General features: G+C 32.9%; 1 protein-coding gene across 1 annotated transcript; it reads left to right on the top strand.

Moving 5' to 3' along the window:
• Positions 1-5,283: 5,283 nt before the first annotated feature.
• On the top strand, positions 5,284-12,976 carry LOC137645547 (patched domain-containing protein 3-like). Its single transcript, XM_068378350.1, has 4 exons — positions 5,284-5,333; positions 6,704-6,865; positions 8,571-8,778; positions 10,054-12,976. Exons 1-4 carry the CDS (start codon positions 5,284-5,286, stop codon positions 12,673-12,675), a joined length of 3,042 nt encoding a protein of 1,013 aa, XP_068234451.1. The 3' UTR covers positions 12,676-12,976.
• The last annotated feature ends 1,260 nt before the right edge of the window (positions 12,977-14,236 follow it).

Here is a 14,236-nt window from a genome sequence, read left to right as displayed (position 1 = left end):
TTTTAAATCCGTTAAATTGAGATTTCATCGATTCTCTGTTTTAAAAGTTAACCTTTTTTACCTACAGTGTTTGTGTGTGTTATTATTATTTTTTTATTGTTTTTTATATACATTAAATCTAGATTCCGTCGATGGTCATCAGGAGATCACGTTTTTAAACGACAGTTTGTGTATGGTTTTAATTATTTTCTTTATCATTAATTGTTTATTTATATCAATTAAATCTAGACTCCGTCGATGCTCCCCATTAGGAGATCACGTTTTAAAACTAGTTTTTTTTTTAATTTTAATTTTTTTTTCTTAATCTGCACGAGTTTGCCCCTAATCTGAGGGAGCTTCTTAAGACAATATTCGCCCGTTTTTCCGGGTTCACATCAGCCTGGGGCTATGAAGGTTGAATAATCAGTCTACTCTCATTTAATTTTTTTTTTTTTTTTTTTTTTTTTTTTGCCGTCACCCGAACCTCGTCTCGTGTGACGGTAACCATCCACACTGACCATCCACAGGGGGCGAGGACTTACGTAAAGGTCGGTCACTCTCTCTCTTACTGTCTCTCTCTCTCTGCTAGAGTCTTCTTCTTCTTCTTCTTCTTCCTTTTCCTCTTTTTCTTCTTCTTTTTCTATGTATTCGACTTCTATTTCCTCTTCCTCTTCTTCTTCTTCTTCTTCTTCTTCTTCTTCTTCTTCTTCTTCTTCTTCTTCTTCTTCTTCTTTTTCTATGTATTCGACTTCTACTTCCTCTTCCTCTTCTTCTTCTTCTTCTTCTTCTTCTTCTTTTTCTTCTTCTTCTTCTATGTATTCGACTCCTACTTCTTCTTCTTCTTCTTCTTCTTCTTCTTCTTCTTCTTCTTCTTCTATGTATTCGACTCCTACTTCCTCTTCTTCTTCTTCTTCTATGTATTCGATTCCTACTTCATCAACTAACCGCTATCATTTACAGTGTTTAAACTTGAAACTGATGATGTGGCCATTGCCTTAGATGCTGCTGCTTTTTACCTTATATTACCTTAAAAACTTTAAAATTTCCTTACATTTGAAGCTAGCAAAACCAAAATTACCTTAGAATTACATTAAACACAACCTTGAAACCATGCAAATTACCTCAAACTAAGGTAATTACCTTAAAAGTTTAAGCCCTGATGAGATACATTTTGAGATAGGGTGAAAGATTAGCTGGTAAAAAGAAGCTATGTTTGAATGAAGGAATAATTCTATGTGGAAACAAACACGAAAAGATGTTTGAAAAGAAGGAGAGAGATCCTACTAGAGTTTGAAAGGGCGCACGAGGGTATAACGACGCATGGGAGGAGCCAGTTTAGGATTCACGTGCGAGACGTCCTGAATCCTACCACTGCACGAGACTTGATCTGGAACCAGTTCTGAAATCAGCTCAGCCTCCTTCATTCTACAAGTTTAGTTGCGGGAAACAAAGCTGGAGGGAGAGATACAGGTGGACATTGGCAGGACATTTCTCTACGACTAGGACATTTCCTAACGACTAGAAGCAAATTCAATCAAAGAAGCGTCTTCTACATTTCATCCTACGTTGTATAAAGGCTCCTAGGATCCTCACAACTGAAGAGTATAAGGTAAATTGGTTTATGAGCCCTCAAATTGTTAGGTAACCATTTAACAATAACCAAAGCCAGAGACTACGACTTCATTAGGCTTTTTCAATAGACCTAGGATGAATTTGAATTTTTTTGTTCAAAATTGAGAATTCAGTGATAATTTTTTTTTTTCCAAAGTATATTTTTCCAAATTACCTGATGATTTTCCTCTGAGATATGTGTGCGCATTATTATTATTATTATTATTATTATTATTAGTAGTAGTAGTAGTAGTAGTAGTAGTAGTAGTAGTAGTAGTAGTACTTGCTAAGCTACAACCCTATTTGGAAAAGAATGATGTTATATGCCGAAGGGCTCCAACAGGGAAAATAGCCCAGTGAGGAAAGGACATAAGGAAAACCTATATGAGAATTTTAAGAACAATAATAACATTAAAATAAATCATTCATATATATATATATATATATATATATATATATATATATATATATATATATATATATATATATATATATATATATATAATTTTTTTTTTTCACTGCTTCACTTGTTGCAACAAATGTTATTACGTTGAACAGGCTGCCATAAGTCTTTTTATAGTTTATACATGACATACCTGTTTTGATGTTGTTACTGTTTTTGAAATGTCTTATTGTTAATTATTTCTCATATCATTTATTTATACCCTTATTTCCTTTCCTCACTGAGCTATTTTGCCCTATTGGAGCCCTCGGGCTTATAGCATCTTGCTTTTCCGACTAGGGTTGTAGCTTGGCAAATACTACTACTACTACTACTACTACTACTACTACTACTACTACTAATAATAATAATAATAATAATAATAATAATAATAAAAATGATAATAATAATGATAATAATAATAATAATAATAATAATAATAATAATAATAGAAAAAATTACGAATTTTGCTATTTCATAATTGTGGTTTTTAAAAAATTTTAATATTGATTTCAGGGATATTTTAGTCTTCTGTATTTTAGAAGGTTTACATAATTCAGGGGTTTAATCCGCTGCTATATAATGCTTTTACATTCTTATTCATTAATACTTTTGGGACTCAATCACAAAAAATTAAATTTAGCATAATGTTGTTCATTATGTATATGATAATATCTTTGCTAACTAATTTTTTAAAATGTACAATTATTTTCTAATTATCTTATTATTTTTATTATTTTCTTTATTTACCTTTATCCTGAATATTAATTTCTTTTGAATTCTTACTCTACTGTTATTTGCGTTGCTTTTCCCCTCTTCACTGTTTTCGTTATTAATTGTTTATTTTTTCTTGTCTCTCGTTTTTGGCTCTTTCATCTAGTTTTCCTCTTTATTAAGAGTTTTTCTCTTATGATTTTATAGGTTGATTTTTTTTATTTATGAAAATGTAATTTTCCTTGTATAAATATCGTATTTTTGATCGTTATCGAGATTGATATTAAGGTCAGCAACCCGTAAAAGATAATAACAAAGTGGGGTAAAATTACGGTCGCCTTTATTTTACTGAAATATAGCTGAGAACAGTATACTTTTACGGAGAATTTCTTATTAAAAATCTAATTCATTTTTAACAGTGTAGGCAAAGGTCTTGGTAATTAAGATTTGTAATTAGAATATTATATATTGATTTTATCATGTTACTCTCTCGCATTGTCTAAACATAACAACATCCGTTTCGAATCCACTGCAGGACAAAGGCCTCAGACATGTCCTTATTCATGTCTGTGGATTGGCAAGTTTTCATCATGTTGGCCAGTACGGATGAGCGATGTTAGGAAATTTTTGTCTGATCACTTCACTCACAGCAAACCAACCTAGTATAGGTGTCTCTGAGTAGTAGAGCTTTGCTGATCATGGCGATAAGCAAACCCTTTCACCACGTTAAGGTATCCCCACACAGAAAGGGATATGTCAAATATCCTTCAAATAAGGACATAATCACATTGTTGCAAGTGACCAATATTTTGTATTATTTTCATTTTTATTTTGTAATATCAAAAGTAAATTCAGGTTAAACGATTAATGTAACACATAAGGAACTGAAGAAGATCAGGCAAAAAATAGAGAATATTCTTCCTCACTTGCATTAAAGAAGAAGAAGAAAAAGTTCTGAAGAGAGAGAAGGTTCAGACACGAGACCTGGCAGGCACGAGGTAGCCACCCACCAAAAAAAAAAAAAAAAAAAAAAAAAAAAAAAAAAAAATTGAAGGAATGTGAAGCTTCTTTGAACTCGTTGCTCGTATCTTACAGTTGTTTTCCTAACACGGTTTGACATTATATCTGACATGTTTTGCATCTGTTTGTACCCAACCGAAGTTCACTTACACTGGTCTTGCTTATAATTGGTTAGTTTTCTGAAACTAACCAATGAGAGGAGCGGTGCGGCTTATCTACATACATACATACATACATACATGCATACATACATATTTTTTAAGCGAAAGATTAGAAATGAAATCTAATTATTATTATTATTATTATTATTATTATTATTATTATCATTATTATTAATAATAATAATAATAATAATAATAATAATAATAATATTATTATTATTATTATTATTATTATCATTATTATTTAAGCTACAACCCTAATTGGAAAAACAGGATGCTAGATCCAACAGGGAAAATAACCCCGTTAGAAAAGGAAATATAAAAACAGGTAGAACAGTTTGCTTAAGTGTACCCTCAAGCAAGAGAACTCTACCTCAAGAGGCTATGACACTACCCAAGACAGTAGACTAGAGAGCAATGGTTTGATGATGATGATGATGATTATTATTATTATTATTATTATTATTATTATTATTATTATTATCATTATTATTATTATTATTATTATTATTATTATTATTATTATTATTATTATTACTTACTAAGCTACAACCCTAGTTGGAAAAGCAAGATGCTATAGGCCCAAGTGCCCCAACAGGGAAAATAGCCCACTGAGGAAAGGAAACAAGGAAAAATATATTCTAAGAACAATGATGTTTAAAAAAATATTTCCTATATAAACTATGAAAACTTTAACGAAACAAGAGGAAGTTCAACGAGATAGAATAGTGTGCCCAAGTGTGCCCTCAAGCAAGAGAACTCTAACCCAAGACAGTGGAATACCATGGTACAGAGGCTATGTCCTTCTTAAAGAGCTGAATACTAAAATGTTCATGTATCATTTTAATAAAAACTTGCATTAAAAGGTGCAAAAAATTTAGCCACGCCCATACATGAAGACGAGCACGCAGTATGCTCAACACTTGCATTCTTGAAATTGGTTACGGTACGCAGCTATCTCTCTTACGCTGCTAAAAAACTGTAATTTTAATCGGAAATTCTTCTAAAAATATAAATTTCTTAGCTGTATTTCAGTAAAATACAGGCGACCGTAATTTATACCCTACTTGGTTATTATTTTTTACAAGTTGGTGACCGTAATATCATTCCTTTACGTCAATATATCCGTTTTTAAAACGGTAAATTCTTGTCAACATTTATTCCAGGACTTTTACTGTTTTTTTACATTATTTTTTACAGTGTTCACGAGGTTCTTCATTTACAATTCCACCCACGATTTGGGTCAAAGACCTTCAGGATATGCTTATGAATTTTATTATATTATCCCTCTGGAGGATAAACTTGAATAGCTTTTTGTTATGGAACCACTGACTGTTACGCAAACCTTATATGCAGATGAACAATGCAGCATCCCTAAGCATCTTCTCTGACCTTCAGTTTCTGAGGTATCCTCTTTGTCAGCGTCTCATGAATAAAAGTGTGATAGATATTAGGAAAAGGTTCTTGTGTTATACCTCCCCTAAGTCACCTAATTATATTCTTTTATAATGTTTTTATTCTTCCAAGAGAGTACCATCCTGCTCGTAATAATTGGCATACAGTTAATATTAATAATCATGCTTTTATCATAACTCTCTTGGGGAAAAATGAATTGATATTAACTCACCTTTTTTTATCTCCAACTGGATTATTTTATCATTTTTTAATTCATCCTGGACTGTACCATCCTGCTCGTAACAATTGGTGTACAATTAGTTTTAATAGTCATGCCTTTATCATAACTCCCATACTACACAGTATTCTAGAAGCTTTATTCCAGCTTTGACCAAGTTGTGGAATGATCTTCCTAATCGGGTAGTTGAATCGGTGGAACTTCAAAAGTTCAAACTTGCAGTAAATGTTTTTATGTTAAACAGACTGACATAAGTCTGTTTTTATAGTTTAAATATGAAGGATCTGTTTTAATGTTGGTGCTGTTCTTAAGAATTTTTTTACATATGTTGTTCATTGCTTCTCTTGTTGTTTATTTGTTTCTTTATTTCCTATCCTCACTGGGCTATTTTTTCCTTGTTGGAAGCCTTAGACTTATAGAAAGCTACTTTTCCAATTAGGGTTGTAGCTTAGCTAGTAAGGATGACGACAATGATAATCTGATCTTCCTTGCTGGATAGTCAATCTAATTAGCATAACTTGGTAATAATAATAATAATAATAATAATAATAATAATAATAATAATAATAATAATTATAATAATAATAATAATAAAATGGTTTTCAATTTTTCTTCTAAAGAGAAACAATTCTATTGACTATTCCAGGTTCCTTAAGGTTCCTCGTGGCTCACTCCACAACACCCTGATTGTGACCACAATACACTGTTAAAAACTTGCTATAAAAAAATCGGTGAAAATCCTGGAATAAATGTTGCCAGGCATTTACCGTGTTAAAAACGGATATATTGACGTAAATAAGTGATATTACGGTCACCAACACGTAAGAGATAATAACAAAGTAGGGTAGAATTACGGTCGCCTGTATTTTACTGAAATACGGCTTAGAACTGTATATCTTTACGGAGAATGTCCGAATAAACATTACGGTTTATTCTAACAGTGTATGATTGTGGCCACACTACACTGTTAAAAACTTGCCGTAAAAAAAAACGGTAAAAACCCTAGTATAATTGTTGACAGGCATTTACTGTAGTAACATATCCGTTTTTATATACAATAACAAAGTTAGGTAGAATTACGGTCGCCTGTATTTTACTGAAATACGACTGAGATTAAAATTCTTCTTTTTCCACCTTTTGTAGAACCGTCGGGATGTGTAACCAGCTGCCCTCTTCTGGCAAGGGGCGAGGAAACACCTGTGAGAACCAGAAAGAGACTGAAGCTGCAACCAACAGCGATGCGACGCCAGAAAAAACATCGAATACCTCATACATGGGAGGAAGAAGGAACGATTTGAAGGACAGGTGAGGAACTAATCAAAGTTGTTCTTATTAATTTGATCGTATATCATTGGATATAAAAAAGAAAATAAGGATATTTTCCATAAGTAATACTTTTAATGGTCTACAAAAATATGTCCCAAATAACTGATATGGAATATGTAATTCGTTGAATGATAGGATAAAAATCTAAATCCATATGCTTGAGAAGCTACAAGGTTAGTGAGCTATTAAAAAATTGCCGTGGGAAAACAAAAAACGGGAAAAATCCCTGATTAAATATTGCCAGTCATTTACCGTTTTAAAAAACTGTTATATTGACGCTAAGGAGGGATACTAAGGTCACCAAACGGTAAAAGATAATTGCAAAGTAGGGTAAAATTATGGTTGCCGGAATATATATATATACATATATATATGTATATATATATCCATATATATATATATATATATATATATATATATATATATATATATATATATATATATATATATATATATATATATATGCAGAAGAACCACAGGGAAAATGAAAATACAGAATATACACTTGAGTCCTGACTAGTTTCGTGATACTTCCTCAGAGGACTCTGAGGAAGTATCACGAAACTAGTCAGGACTCAAGTGTATATTCTGTATTTTCATTTTCCCTGTGGTTCTTCTGCATCTGAGCATCACGTTTTCCTGTGATTTTTACGCATATATATATATATATATATATATATATATATATATATATATATATATATATATATATATATATATATACATATATATATATATATATCCATATATCTATCTATCTATCTATCTATCTATCTATCTATCTATATATATATATATATATACATATATATATACGTATATATATATATATATATATATATATATATATATATATAAAATCAGACACTTGCTCCTTATTATATAGGGGAAACATATGTGTATATATGTGTATGTGTGTATAAAGGGCTCCAGATGATCTTTGATATATAAATTGAGTCTCTAAATCTATTCATTCAATAAGAACATATGAAGTCACTGGAATTTTGATAGGTAATCGCTGCTTGTTTTACTGTAAATTTTATGGTCAAAGAAAATATATTTTTATCACTAAGAACTTTCTATCATCTTTATTACAAAATAATCCACACAAAACTATCTCATTTTTTAAAGTATATATGAAAGATCTATTTTAATGTTGTTACTGTTCTTGAATTATTTTATTTCAATTGTTCATTACTTCTCTTGTAGTTGATTCATTTCCTTGTTTCCTTTCCTTACTGGGTTATTTTCCCAGTTGGAGCCTTTGGGCTTATAGCATCCTGCTTTTCCAACTAGTGTTGTAGCTTAGCAAATAATAATAATAATAATAATAATAATAATAATAATAATAATAATAATAATAACAATAATACACTAGGGCACATTCTATCTAATTTCTCTTCCACTTGTTTTGTTAAAGTTTTTATAGTTTATTTAGTAAATATTTATTTTAGTGTAGTTACTATTCTTAAAATACTTTATTTTTCCTTGATTCCTTTCCTCACTGGGCTATTTTCCCAGTTGGAGCCCTTGGGCTTATAGCATCCTGTTTTCCAACTAGGGTTGTAGCTTAGCTAGTCATAATAATAATAATAATAATGATAATAATAATAATAATAATAATAATAATAATAATAATTATGTATTACATTAAAAAAGTTGAATTTTTCTATATTCTTTCCAGATCTTTCCTTTCTGAAATGAGTTTCTCAATCACCAAGACTCTGGAAGACATGTTCGAATCCCACGGACGTCTGGTGGCAACTTACCCTCTCACAACAGTTGGTATTTGCTTCGTCATCACGTCAATTTGTAGTCTGGGATCTGTCAACTTTGTCACAGAGTTAAGGCCTTTCCGTCTTTGGATTCCACAGCATTCAGAGTTCATTAAGGTAAAATTTTTCCACTTTTAAAGCTTTTTGATGAAGTGTTTTTTGGTAAACTGTAGTTTGAGATCTGTGAATTTTGTCAATGTATATTCTTCCCCTTGTAGGCTTTGTTGACAAAGTGTTTTTGGTAAACTGTAGTTTGGGATCTGTGAATTTTGTCACCGTATACTTTTCCCCCTGTAGGCTTTGTTGACAAAGTGTTTTTGGTAAACTGTAGTTTGGGATCTGTGAATTTTGTCACCGTATACTTTTCCCCCTGAAGGCTTTGTTGACAAAGTGTTTTTGGTAAACTGTAGTTTGGGATCTGTGAATTTTGTCACCGTATACTTTTAACCCTGAAGGCTTTGTTGACAAAGTGTTTTTGGTAAACTGTTGTTTGGGATCTGTGAATTTTGTCACCGTATACTTTTCCCCCTGTAGGCTTTGTTGACAAAGTGTTTTTGGTAAACTGTAGTTTGGGATCTGTGAATTTTGTCACCGTATACTTTTCCCCCTGAAGGCTTTGCTGACAAAGTGTTTTTGGTAAACTGTAGTTTGGGATCTGTGAATTTTGTCACCGTATACTTTTCCCCCTGTAGGCTTTGTTGACAAAGTGTTTTTGGTAAACTGTAGTTTGGGATCTGTGAATTTTGTCACCGTATACTTTTCCCCCTGAAGGCTTTGTTGACAAAGTGTTTTTGGTAAACTGTAGTTTGGGATCTGTGAATTTTGTCACCGTATACTTTTAACCCTGTAGGCTTTGTTGACAAAGTCTTCTCGGCAAACTGTACTTTGAGATCTGTACGTTTAGAGCTTGGTTGACAAAGTGTTATTTGGCAAAATAAAATGGCATTTCTATGCAGTGTAAAGTCAGATCACTATATATTTTCCCCTTTTAGAGCTTGGTTAACAGTGTGTTTATATAAACTAAAATTGCAATTATTTTCTCAGCAGTGAAAAGTCAGACTACTATATACCTTTACCCAATTTAGAGCTTGGCTGACAAAGTGTTTTGTCAAACTAAAACTGTATTTATGTGCAGTGTAAAGTCAGATAATGATCCTTATTTGAATGAAACGTTTTTTTCTCTATTATTTCACTGAGAATTAAAATAAACATTAGATTAAAATGTAGAAGTGTTTGGTTCATATAAAAACAGATCTAAGGCAATTATTGGTATCGAAAAAACAATTTTTATTTTCATTCATCTCCAAGTATATTATAGATACTTAAGCTAGAAAATACCACATTTAGTCTCTTATCTTTAGAATAAAATCTAAGATTGATCTATCCTTGCAGGTTTTAAACTGGCAGGCAGAAAACTTTCCTAGTTCCTATCGTCAGCAAATGGCTATTTGGGAGGCAGACAATGTACTAACAGCTAATGTGATGCAGCAAATGCTGAGGCTCCACAAGAAGATTAAGCAGATAAGAGTGGGACCCAATGATACTTCTTGGGAAGATGTATGTGTGCGTGTCCCATCTCTGCCCATGAACAGCCACACGAAGCCAGAGGAAGAACACGAAGACGTTGATTATGACAGATTTGATTATGGAACTCTATCTCGTAAACGTCGCAGTAACACTGAAGACGACAGAAACTCTGATCTCAGCCTAGTACTTCCCAGGGATCAGTACTGTCAAATTTTAGAAAGTTTGCCTCGCCTGTGTCTTGAGACGAGTCTTTTGGAAATATGGGGATTAGATGAAAATGTGATTATGAGCCTTACAGATGAGCAAGTGATAAAAGACGTGAATGATGCTAAGCTAAGTCGGGTGTTTGGTTTTAAATCAGACTTCACCAAGTACCTCGGCTCAGTTGTTTATGATGAACAAGGGCGCATAGTTTCTGCAAAGGCTGCAACTCATATGTGGATAACACTTGTTAATGATCAATCCATTAGAGATGGAGATTTTGTTATCGACAAAGGTTCTGGGGAGGCCGTTGATACAGCTGGCATGGCCTGGGAGCATTCGTGGATGCACGCGGTTCTAGAAGCATCAGCAGAACTTGGAAATATCACGGTGTATGCTCAAGCGGCAAGCAGTTTTGGGGACATTAGCGAAAAGAACATTTGGGGCGATGTTAAATGGCTTATGTTAGGGATCTGTGTCATGATTTCATTTGTCAATATAACTCTCGGAAGGAGAAATTTAGTAGAGCAACGTCCATTGCTGGCTTTTATGGGACTGGTGAGTGTTGCACAAGGTGTTGCCATTGCATATGGTGTGTGTTCAATGTTAAAAATTCCTTACAATCCTGTTAATTCTATATTGCCTATTCTTTTAATTGGATTGGGAGTAGATGACATGTTTGTCATCATGGCTGCCTGGGAATCAGTTGGCCACCATAAAGGTGCATCTGTAGATCTTGTTGAACGCGCGGGAAAAACAATGCGCCATGCGGGCGTAGCCATCACAGTTACTTCTTTGACCGATGTCACTGCTTTTGCTGTTGGAGCTTCTACTGATCTTCCAGCATTGCGTTCCTTTTGCATCTATGCTTCTCTTGGTATTTTTGCAGTGTATGTCTTGCAGTCCACATTCTTTGTGGTATGGCTAGTAGCAGATCAAAAGAGGATGGAAGGAAATCGCAATGGATTCTTTTGGTGCATTGTACATCATGACTGGAAGCCGTATGCATGTAGTCAGAGAGACCTAATGTCAGAAGCTTTCAAAAGTTTGGCCAGTTGTCTTCTAAGTACACGAGCTCGTATATTCATCTTGGTTTCAACAGGTGCCCTCATGGCAGTTTCAGTTTTGACAACATTAAATCTGCACCAAGAATTCAATCCTATGTGGTTTATCCCTCAAGATTCCTATTTGTATAAATCGTTTGAAGCTGCAAAGCTTCATTTCCCAGAAAATGGAGAGAAGGGATACATCTACTTTGCCAATGTTACATTACCCGAAGACTTAGTTCATCTTAACAAGCTGGTCGATGACCTAATTTCAAGTGGAGTGGTAACAGAAGTTAATGCTTGGTTTACTGCACTTGATAATTACTTATCTCACGCACCAGATCATGGCACAACAGCAATGGATTATTCATTGCTTCAAGACAAGCTTTTAATTTTCCTCCAGTCGTCCTCAGGAGCATCATATCAAAATGATTTTTCTTTTGATGGTCAACTTGAATGCCTTTCTCCTGCTCCTCCCGTGAGAGCCTTTAGGATTTCAATAATGCACAAACCTGCCCCAACACCCAAAGAACAAAGTGAAGCATTACGCGCAATTAAGACTCTTGTATCTGGTGTACCGATTCATGGATACAGGGCTGCGTGGGCACAGGCTTATAGCATCTGGGAAACAAATGAAGTGGTTGGTACCGAGCTGTGGAGAAACATATTCTTAGCAGGAGCTGTTGTAGGAGTTGTAACGCTTGTTCTTTTAGCATCGCTCTTGGCTTCTGTTCTGGTCCTGGTATGTGTTGGATTTACGGTTATTGGTGTTAGTGGCACCATGTGGCTATGGGGCCTTACTATTGATACAGTTTCCTGTATTGCTCTTGTATTGGCAATTGGTTTGAGTGTTGATTATGCAGCACATATCGCCCACGCTTTTTTGTCTGTTCGCGGAACTGACGACAAAAAAGAACGCGCTCGCGTTGCTCTGCAAGGAGCCGGCTCCGCTGTACTTCAAGGAGGAGTGTCCACACTGCTTGCCTTTGTTCTACTTGCTTGGTCTTCATCTCACGTCTTTGTCACTTTCTTTAAGATATTTACAGCAGCATCAATTCTTGGTCTTTATTATGGGCTTGTTTTTCTTCCTGTTGTGCTCTCCTTTATTGGTCCCTCGGCCTATAGTGATACCACAGCAGTAGCCTCAGACTCTACTAATGTGAACAGGGTTGGGAATAACAATGTTTCTCAGGAGTCAAAAGAATTCACTAAATTAGAATATTCATCTGGCATTGTGTGATATGTTACTATAATTTTGGTATTGAATTGTACCAATCATGTTACTTATCTGTGATATAATGTGTTTCTGCAGTATTTGTACATACTAGTTATTACTGTGACCTTAAATTACAGAGTAGGATTTGAATGTTGATTTTTTAAGGCATTATTGTTTTTATAAATGCAAATGTTCATGAGATACGAGTAATATTAGGTTCCACGTTATGATAATGTTTAAATAGATATGCTAAGAAAAGATTGAGTGTTTGGTGTAAGCTCATCATCATAAAAACATCTTTGTACCAGTAACAAACATTTATAGATTTCGTTACACACACATATATATATACACACATATATATTATATATGTATATACACACACACACATATATATATATATATATATATATATATATATATATATATATATATATATACAGACATATATTCATATATATATATACCGATTATATACATATATATATATATATATATATATATATATATATATATACGGTATATATATATATATGTATATATATATGTATATATATATATATATATATATATATATGTATGTATATATATATTTATATATATTTATACACACATATATACATACACACACATATACTGTATATACATATATATATATATATATATATATATATATATATATATATATATATATATATATATATACTGTATATATGCGTGTGTGTGAGTGTGTTTGTAAAAGGTGTCCCCAAAGTGTACATTTTTCTTATCTTTACTAGTTTATTGCATATTGAGAAAATGTGAAAGTTATAGCCTTTGACATTCAAGAATTCAAGACGTTAAAGCAAAGTGTAATAATAGAAACGTTTAAATTGCTTATGTGAATATGTAATCTGTTTTGTTCCCTTTACGATTCTTCTTAGCAATTTATGTTGGACTTCGAGTATGATATCGTAAAGTATGTTCAATTACGATAAATTATAGCTTTAAATCGTAGGTCTTATTATTATTTAGTAATTGAAATTATCTCTAGATTATGGTGTTCATAGTAACTTTTTTCATTGTCTTCTTGAGAATTTGTTGATTTTTTCATCTCCTCTGGTAATTGTATTGCCCATCTTAAAAAAAAAAAAAAAAAAAAAAATCTGTTATTTCAATTTAATCACCAGATATAACTATAATTATCATATCACCTGAGTAACTATCATATGAAGCACTGATTCATCATCATCATCATCATCATCATCTCCTCCTACTCCTATTGACGCAAAGAGCCTCAGTTAGATTTCACCAGTCGTCTCTATCTTGAGCTTTTAAATCAATACTTTTCCATTCATCATCTCCAGAAGCACCGATTACCTGTAGTTAACTCTATACGACTCTTAAAATTTTAGATGTGATTCTTGATTGCAAATTTAATTTTGAGGAACACAAATTTATTACATTAATTACAGAAAAATGGCTTATTGAGAGTCTTTTTAGATTTACGGTGATCAATCTATTCTGAAGAAATGTTTTAATTCTTTCATTCTACCTTGTTTCGAGTATTGTTCTTCGGTCTGGTCTACAACCGCTAAAACTTATC

This window comes from Palaemon carinicauda, chromosome 8 (genome assembly GCF_036898095.1).
Source record: "Palaemon carinicauda isolate YSFRI2023 chromosome 8, ASM3689809v2, whole genome shotgun sequence".
NCBI lineage: Eukaryota > Metazoa > Arthropoda > Malacostraca > Decapoda > Palaemonidae > Palaemon > Palaemon carinicauda.
This window is presented reverse-complemented; position numbering and strand designations above follow the sequence as displayed.

Excerpts from the sequence above, each read along its gene's own strand:
- LOC137645547 (XM_068378350.1), top strand. The coding sequence starts at position 5,284 with ATGAACAATGCAGCATCCCTAAGCATCTTCTCTGACCTTCAGTTTCTG. Across the intron at positions 5,334-6,703 it reads TCTGACCTTCAGTTTCTGAG|AACCGTCGGGATGTGTAACC; the intron begins GTATCCTCTTTG and ends CACCTTTTGTAG. Across the intron at positions 8,779-10,053 it reads AGCATTCAGAGTTCATTAAG|GTTTTAAACTGGCAGGCAGA; the intron begins GTAAAATTTTTC and ends CTATCCTTGCAG.